Source organism: Salvelinus fontinalis, chromosome 2 (genome assembly GCF_029448725.1).
Source record: "Salvelinus fontinalis isolate EN_2023a chromosome 2, ASM2944872v1, whole genome shotgun sequence".
Lineage (NCBI taxonomy): Eukaryota > Metazoa > Chordata > Actinopteri > Salmoniformes > Salmonidae > Salvelinus > Salvelinus fontinalis.
The window spans coordinates 26744227-26753739 of record NC_074666.1 but is presented as its reverse complement, the minus strand read 5'-3'; the positions used below and the strand labels follow the sequence as shown (position 1 = coordinate 26753739).

General features: G+C 44.0%; 1 protein-coding gene across 1 annotated transcript; it reads left to right on the top strand.

Annotated features, from left to right (window-relative positions):
• The first annotated feature begins 377 nt into the window (after positions 1–377).
• Positions 378–9513, top strand: LOC129815377 (PHD finger protein 12-like). Its single transcript, XM_055869153.1, has 13 exons — positions 378–1105; positions 1493–1674; positions 3469–3541; positions 3686–4236; positions 5464–5596; positions 5731–5895; positions 5990–6148; positions 6264–7071; positions 7196–7342; positions 7624–7722; positions 7848–7930; positions 8121–8259; positions 8417–9513. The coding sequence occupies exons 1-13, from the start codon at positions 1040–1042 to the stop codon at positions 8800–8802; spliced, it is 2991 nt and encodes a 996-aa protein (XP_055725128.1). The 5' UTR covers positions 378–1039; the 3' UTR covers positions 8803–9513.

Here is a 9513-nt window from a genome sequence, read left to right as displayed (position 1 = left end):
TTTACACATTTTAAATTATGATTTTCCTTTTCCTTGATAATTCCTATGAATAGTCAGGACGATTGACTGGAATTTCTACTAGGCCTAGGCTACTCGTGGTCGAGGACAAGTAGGAGGATGTACTATTGAAAATATAGGGAACGAGGCAGCGAGGAGAAGTTTGTTTTCTTGTCAGTTTAGTAAAAGCAATAAACAAACTTGCAATCGGTGATCACCCTAGCAGAACAACCACATTCCTGATATGATGTATGACAACTATTTTCCACGGATTACAATGTTATTTTCTATCGTATCCAAAGCTCAAGCTTTATTCGAAACGCCCATTTTTGCCTCTTCTAAGATGAGAGGAAGCAGTGGTAGAGCGCATGCTCAAAGCGTCGTTCTACGCAAATTTGCGCCAACTCCATGGTGAGGATGAAGCTAGCACTGTCAGGGCTGATGCTTTGCTAGCATTTATTCATAACAACAATACCAGCTACAGTTTCTGCGCTGTTTCCCCCGATATACAAGGATAATACTTCATCTATTTGCAATTATATGTCAGGTATGTGAGCTATAGGTGTAAGATTATATTATTTTATTATGGAAGGGATCAAATATGCCTCTGTAAACAGCATTATAGCTAACGTTAGCTTCAACCACAGGCGTAGGGACAAGCACAACCACCATGTACAGTACAAAGCTAGGCCTCAGTAAGGACTAAGGCCAAACGCCGAATATCTTTTATCCAATTTGGAAACAAGAGGAGTACTTTGTCTTTTTGCATTACACGGTTGGGACAACGTGGAAGATCAACAATTCAAGGCTGACCAAGCTAAGGATTTCATGAAGAAACGACTCTTCGTCTTTGAACTGTAAAGGGAGGCATTGTATTGAATCTACCTCGGAAACAACAAATAATGTTTTCCAAAAACCATTAACTAGTTAACTAATAGGAACTTGTTTATTTCCCCAAGACTGTTGTCGTTTTAGGAAATAATCTGCTTGAAGGATTCGTTATAAACGGAGCTCTGATTGTTTGCTCACTTCGGCTGTTTGAATGTGGGATAAAATGGAGACCCCAGCGATTGTCTATGATCTTGACACCTCTGGTGGTCTTATGCAGGTAAAGCCTTTACTGTTACTATCACGATGACAAATGATTATAACATGTTTGTGTTGTTTATCTAGTAGTATTTAGCTAACTCACTAGCTGGTATATAGGACGAAGTGGCAGTGCAATGTTTGTAGCTAACTAACGTTACTACTAGCTAGCTAAGCTCTCTAACGTCGTTAGCTAACTGCTGGACGCCATTGCTCTTTCTAGCTAACCTCTGCCAGAAGTCATGTTACCAAACCGTATCAATTCAAACCATTGACTGAAATTAGTACATTGTAGCTCATTTAAATGTGGTTTGTTGTTGTATGGCAGACTTGCCACTACAGTAAATACGGTGCAACAATGTAGGTAGCTAACCAGATCTATCACTGCACTATTTCCCTGATATTTTAGCAAATACAAGCATTGCTTGCGCCTCCCAAGTCTGAAGATGGAGAAAAAAGAAGTCGGAAACCAGATAAAAATGCCCGGAGAGCAGGGAGAGCCACGAATCACGACACTTGTGACAGTTGCAGAGAGGGAGGCGACCTCCTCTGTTGTGATCATTGTCCCGCCGCCTTTCATTTACAGTGCTGGTATGCTTATATCTTTCAATTTACAGTAATGACTTCCCGGTGTTGCTACCAACTTGCAAGGAAGGCAGCATTTGTGGTTGCCAAGTACCCAAACGACTCCATGGAGTTGAGCACAGACAATCGTGTTTTTAAATGAGCCTTCAATACTTAAAAAATGTAAATTCTTAAACCCTTACCATGTACCTATGTTTGTCCTCTTTTGCGAAACTTTGTTGAAATCCATAGTTTTGAATAAAACGTTAATCAAATACGACATATGGATTTCAGCAAACAAAAAAGCATGCAACAACAGAGGACCAACAGGTACAAGAATTTACACTTTTTGAAGTAATGAGTCAGTTAAATAAAAAATTAAAAACTAGTCTGCACTCATATTCTTGAAGTAGTTGAGGAGCTTGGCTACATGTGTGGTTGTCTAACAACTCTGTGGGTAGCTGACTACTGACAGACAAGCTCCTAGTAGCTCTTGTTGGCTAATCTAATGCACATTCTTTGCCAAATTGTGGCGCTGTAGACTGTTTTTCAAAAATATTCTGCCACCTTATTATTTAGACCTACATGTTAAAACTCCGTAGCTTTGTACATGTTAAAACTCCGTAGCTTTGTACATGTTAACACTCCGTAGCTTTGTACATGTTAACACTCCGTAGCTTTGTACATGTTAACACTCCGTAGCTTTGTACATGTTAACACTCAGTAGCTTTGTACATGTTAACACTCCGTAGCTTTGTACATGTTAACACTCCGTAGCTTTGTACATGTTAACACTCCGTAGCTTTGTACATGTTAACACTCCGTAGCTTTGTACATGTTAACACTCTGTAGCTGTGTACATGTTAAAACTCTTTAGCTTTTGTACATAACTACTATGACTTGTGTTGTTGGCCATTTTTCTGTAGACATGTCTGCGCTCAATTCTGCACTTAGTTACTTAGCCTTGCTTCTCTTCAGTCAAGGATGACATCTTTTTTGCATGCATTGTCTACGCCACTTACTCGTCTCCTAACAGCCATTTCCAGTATGTAATGAGCTTGCGGATGTTGGTGAGGTTTAGTCAAGTATTTCTGCTGAAGCAGTGAGGAGCTCTGGGAACCTGGCAGTGCAGCCTCACTGACGATATGAATAATCATTAACCATGGCATGTGCTGCTGGGAGCTAAGCAGACCAGAGCTGGTGGCATGAGGCACCTACCAGAGCAGAGGCCGTTATCCTCATAGCCTGCACTACAGTATATCATTTTTGCCTATGAGTTCTGCAGGGTTATTTTTATGTCTTTTTTTTGCTCATTGTTAAGACTTCTTCTAGGAAAGTGTTATCAGTGCCGTTCAGCTGTTGCCACAACGGTTTCATCGATCATGAAAGGTTTTTGCTGAGGAAAGTGGATTGTTTATTTAATCTTGTGGTCCTCCTTTTTCTTGTGGTGCTCATCACTGCAGTCTTTGTCTTTCTTGGAAAGCTTGAATGAATCCATGTTAGTTTTGGACCAGCAGCCTTTTCAATAGATTCAGCACATACTTTTGCCACTGAATCACGAGACTGTGTCCCCAGGGGCCTTGGAACTCTGCCTAAAAAGAGCCTATTGAATTCATTCCCTCTCACCTGGCTTTCATCGGCTACAGGTCTCTAGCATTTTCAGTCATTTCAATTGAGAAAAATGGCCTTGGAAAATGCCATACCTCTGGAAATTGTAAACTAGGCTACATTGTGAGGGCATTGGATGTTATGAATTGCTGATTTGCATTGAACTTCCTTGCCAGCTGTTTTGCTAATGCTTAACTTGTGTTGAACCTGCAGCAACCCACCCCTGAGTAAGGAGATGCTGCCCCCTGGAGACTGGATGTGTCATCGCTGCATGGTGCGCAGGAAGGTGAGTAAGTCTCTGATGAAACATGGGGAGAAATAACCTTTTTGTTTAAGTGTTATCTTGAGTGCTTCAATCATCTGGATAGGTTGGTGAGACTAGTATAACCAGTGCTTTTCAGACTGTTTATATGTTTTTCTTGTGTCATAGAAGCGGGAGCTGAAGAAGGAGCAGATTAATGGTCTGCTGGAGCGCCAGCTGTCTAAGCAGTCTTCCTCCCCTGCAGCAGAGTTAGAGCTTGCCTCAGGCACCCTGAGGCTGGATCCCACGGCAGCAGTAGGAGGCACCACAGGGCTGAGGGCTACAGCAGTTGCCCAGGTCCGTCTCCTGGAGAGGAGGCCCAGCAGCAGACCCAACACCCCCACCTCCACCGCCTCCACAGACACCCCCACACCATCGGAGCAGAATTACATGGATGACGACATGCTAGACGTGGAGGACGACGCCCAGGGCTCGGAGCCCGAGAGCTCCACCCCACACCTCAAGAGGCCCTTTGACCTTCTGATAGCTGCTGCCATGGAGAGGAACCCCACACAGTTCCAGCTCCCCAATGAGCTCACCTGCACAACTGCTCTTCCAGGAACCAGTAAAAAGAGGAGGAGAGATGAGATGACAGGAAAGAATGTGAAGCGACCGCAGCACGAGCTGGACCACAATGGGCTGGTCCCACTGCCAGTGAAGGTCTGCTATCCCTGTGGAAGGTATGGACAACAGCAAGGCCAGTGTTTTAATGACAAAATATCAGTGCCTTCTATTGAACTTAATTTTTGTGTAGGCTAACTGGGATTTTTTGGGCACCAGATGTTGCATTCTTACTAAGCTTGGAGAACGAATCTGGAAAGAAGATATCTTGTCCAATTATATGCAGATCACACACGATTTCAGCTGTTTACTATGAAAATATACAATATGCCATTTATTATATTGAATGCAGCGCCATCTTCTCTGGCTGGGCTAAGTAAAGCATTCAAAAGAGCAAACAGTGCACCATTATAGGACTCTCAACTGCCTGTGGAAAGAGGAGCTGTAATTACTAGGAAAATGGTACAGTCTCCCAGTGGAGAGGGAAAGGAAACGACAGAAGGAGACATAACAGTATGCAGACTATCATCGTTCCGAACGCATGGCTTGGTCTTAAATGAGAGGCAGGCACCCCATTGGAACAGGGTTTTGGATTCAATAGCAGTACACATCTGTTCAGCAGACGTTTTTGTTTGAAGGCAATCCTGAATGCCAAACAGAGTTTGTGTTTTGTCTTATTTGTTTTGTTTGTTTTGTTTTTACAGCAGTCTACTAGAATCATGATATAAAGTAATATTTGCCTAGTTTCTTTTTTCTCTTTTCTAATATTTTCCTTGTATTGGGTTGTGCGGCTGAGAATCTTAAAGCTAGTTAGTTATTTGATCATGGTGGCCGGGGGAGATGTATTCAACAGTTGCCTGACTGACCGGCTACCCCATTTTTTTTATTTATATAAAATAAAATAAAAAAGTTAGAAGAGTTGTAGAGTTTGTCTTGACATGTTTTCGGAGGCACCACAATGTTGCTATGTGTTATTTCTTACCCTCTAGAGCGCCTCTATGGGCTGGCATCAGAGCCATGGCTATGTCAGGAATACCACAGAATTCAGAACCACATGACTGGCCAGAGAGAAGGGGGAATTCAAACTATCTCACTGAGCATTTTATATATTCTGGAATGATGAGCCTTGGGGCTTGGCTTGGGGTCTCTACCACAGATACACTGCCAGGATTCCAGACAGTGTTCAAAATCATTCATCTCTTGTCCTCAAGTGATCCCCTCTTTCACTAAACTATTAGGACAAACTAACCCTAGCTCTATTTTGAGGATATTTTGCAGTCTACTTGTTTGACATCAGTCGTATATCTAACACATGTTTTTGTCAATCTCCTCTGTTTGTGTTGTAGGAGCTGCAGGTTGGCACCATTAATCCAGTGTGACTATTGCCCCCTTTTGTTCCACATGGACTGTCTGGACCCCCCTCTTACTGCCATGCCCGTGGGAAAGTGGATGTGCCCCAATCACATAGAGCACATGGTGGTAAGTCATTTTTGTATTTTATTTCACCTTTATTAAGTGCGGTTGTGCAAGTAAGCTCATAGTCACACACATCCACGTGTTGAAACATGAAGTTTTAATGGTATTGACCTGGTTTTTGTGCCCCTCTCTCCCAGCTGAAGCAGAGGAGCCTGACGTTGAGCGGCCGCTGCCAGCTGTTTGACCAGTTTCAAGACAGGATGTCCCAACACGCCATCAAGGTGGATTTCCTGCAGCGGGTGCATCGTCTCAACCCCCCCGTTCGCCGAGGAGCCCACACACACCTGAAGAAAACCCTCAAGGTCAGCCTATTAGTCACTGTGAAATATAACACACCACCTCTGTGTTCACCATTGTCACATCCTGTAACTCAATCTATCGTGTGTGTCTTGACAGGTCCCTGATGCTATAAAGTCCCAATACAAGTGTCCCCCGGCCATGATGGCCCCTGCTGGGATCCGCAACGGGGAGCTGATCTGTAACGGCTGTCCAGAATCCTCCCACCAGCATCTTACACCCTCTCAGCACTTAACGAGCGAGGACGAGCAACAGGAGGTAGGACACACTGGAGTGTTACGCAGCAGTGTTATACAATGTCTCATAATAATAAACAAATCCAATGTCTTTAATACTGATTTAATGTGTTTTGTTTTCCTGTATTGTCTCCCAGTGGCTTCGCGACGTCATCACACTCCAGTGCAGCATAGTGAGACATCTATCGGCCAAGCAGAAGGAGAAGCCATCATCTGAGTGGGACTCTGAGCAAATGAACAAGGCCGACATCAAACCTTGTGGAACAGCAGAGGAGGACGGTGCAGTGTGCACTTCTAACAGGACAGAGTCGCCAGCCTCCAAGCCTAAGGCTGACAGTGCAGCATTTTGCCACCAGGGGGCGCCTGCACTCAAAGAAGGCAAGTGTAGCATGTGTACAGAGAAGCCTTGTCATTACTGTGGGCCCAGTAATGTTAACAGTCCTCTGGAGCAGCTGGCTCGGACCAATGGGAGTTCAGAGGCCTGCAGACAGGACGACCTCCACAAACTGAGAGAGCCCTCGGGTCCTGATAGGCCTGTTCCTCAGACACCAGCAGCCCCTGGCCCGGAGTTACCCAACCACACTGGAAGAGCTGTGGTCAAGACTGAGAAAACCCTGTTAAGACCCTGTGCAGTGACAGCATCCCCATGCACCAGTCCCTTCAAACCAGAACCCAGAGGTCCCTCTCCACCTCACAGACCCTCCCAAGGCACTGAGGGCCCTGCTCGGACCACTAGCAGCAGCACTGCAGCGACCCGTGCCCTCACCCTACCTGGAACACCATACCAGATCAAGGGCATGACCAAGCTGGGCTCCACTGCCCCACCAGCAGGTGGAAAAGTCAGTCTTGATGCTGTGACCCCCAGGAGTGGTTCTCTGCTCCCCAGCTCTTTCTCTATGGGAGACCTGTCCAGCTGTCTGAAGGCTGTGGCAGACTGCCACGGTGGTAAGTCTCACCTGATGTAATAAGATTGACATTTTGATTGGTTTCACATGTGAATAATTGGTGAGGAGAAGTTAGATCCACACTAACTGAATTCACTATATCTCTAACTTTGATTATTTTCCAGAGATTCAGATGAGTAGTCTAGATGAGAAGTTTATTGAACTCCTGGCCTGGCAGAGGATCCAGCAGTTGTTTGGCCCTAAAGCTCCTTCCCCTCCACAGAGCAGCTGTATCAGCCTACCTCCTGTGCCACAACCCCAGCCTACGGAAGGTAAGAAACCCTTGTTCATTATCAAGACCACCACCACCCAGTGTTCCCTATATCACTACCTCACTCTGACTCACTGGCCATTCCCTCACTAACCCTACCTCGCTGTCTTCACGCCAATCATTCTTTCCATTTCTATTGACGTCCGTTGCTTCTATCCCCCTTTCATCGTCATGTTTGTAATTTCATCCCTCATTTGAATTAGTTTGTCCTATATTGTTAACTTTGATTGTTCTGTATAAAGCATCATTTTGAGGAAGTTAATGTGGTATTTATTTTCTCAGCACAAAACAAGGATATCCAGGCCAGGGCTGTGTTTTATCCTTTGACTGGGAAAGGAGGAGCTTGTAGTATGTGCTACAGAAGCCTGTACATAGGAACTGGTAAGTTTCACTCTCAGTCCCAGATAACCCAACATGACCCAATAGCAGGAACTCCTTTTCATGTAATGGTGTCTTCCATCCCTGGCAGATTTAGCTGACTTGAGGCTGTGTCTTGTTGTTTGCAGGTGCTGACATGGACGTGTGCCTTACAAACTATGGTCATTGTAATTATGTGTCAGGCAAACATGCATGCATCTTCTATGATGAGGTGGGTGGCTCATTTATTTCACATTCAAACATGTTCTTGCTATTGGAAACAATTTTACGATAAGTTGTGACTTGTACAGAAATAAAGTATAAATATGTTTCAGATTTTTATTTTCTTGCTTGGGGGATTATTTTATTAGCTGCTCTGTAAATTGAATATTTTATTTTGTCATTTCTATTGCCTCGATCAGAACACCAAGCAGTATGAGCTTCTCAACTACAGTGAACACGGGACCATGGTGGACAATGTGCTGTACTCCTGTGACTTCTCTGAGAAGACTGGCCCCAGCCCCTCCAGCAGCCTGGTCTCCAAAGTGCAGAACATTATCAGTGAGTGGAGCTCCTCTGTCATCGCTTCCTATAGAAACAGGAAGGAAGTAGTTCACCTTTTAGTAATGACCATGATGGCATATTTCCTAATGTTGTTAAAACAGAGACGGATCTGCTTTAACACGGTCTGATTGTTTGTAATGTCTTTTACCCACAGAGCGCTGCAAGAGGAGGAAACAGGAAGTGGAAGGTGCGGGGGAGCCCATGGTGCTAGAGGAGGGGGTGATGAGCCAGTGTCAAGGGACTTCTTCCAGATCCTGCTGTGACTGCAAGGCCAGCAGCTCCAGTCTGATTGGGGGCAGTGGGGCAGGCTGGGAGGGCACTGCCCTGCTCCACCACGGCAGCTTCGTCAAGCTGGGCTGCATGCAGTTTGTCTTCAGTATTACAGAGTTTGCCTGCAAGCAGCCTAAAGAGGAAACTCTGACTTCCCCAAACACCAACTCCACTGCCACCTCCCAGAGCCAGGAAGAAACAGAACCCTCTGACAAGCACACCTCTCAGCTCCACCAAGTGCCAGTGACACAACCTAACCCTGTCCCCTAGCTCTATGTTCCCACGTCAACAGAACCAGGCTCAGCAGCTGTACTTGTATACTGTATAAAAAAGGGAAAGCTTTCTTATTTTATGTTCATACATTTGCATGAAATTAAGAATTTTTAAGGCTCATATTTTGTGGGCAAGTTGCACATAGAATTTATATTTTTTGTAAATGGAGAACTTTGGCATTGAAAAAAGGGATGGTTTATCGTAGACATGCAAAAAAACAAGCAACGTCACTTGTAAAGTACCCAACTAGTTGTATTTTGTGCCAGTAATGATACTTCTTTCTCTGCAAATGCTACTTTTATTTGCTCTTTATCATTTTAGTTTGTGTACTGTATTTGAAAATGTAGTTCAGATGTTTGTTTTGCTACTATTGCACTACATGTAGCAGCTATATATTCAAACGTATGTGTACACATCCATGCCTATACATACATGGGTGTGTGTGTTTAAATATCCACACACAAATGTACATGATCAAGAATTCTTTTTCAACAGAACAAGGGAAGCATAGGATTCTGTATGCAAACTCAAATTATGGCCATTTTGGCTTAAATCTGTACAGTGCTTCATGTGAATTTTGTGCAGTAGTTTTCAAATGTGTTAGTCCAGTTTTTTTCAATACTATGTCAACATAGTAAATGGTCTGTTTTTAGAAACAACTCATCAAATGTTTATGTACTCTGTAAATACAAATCAACTTTGACTTTG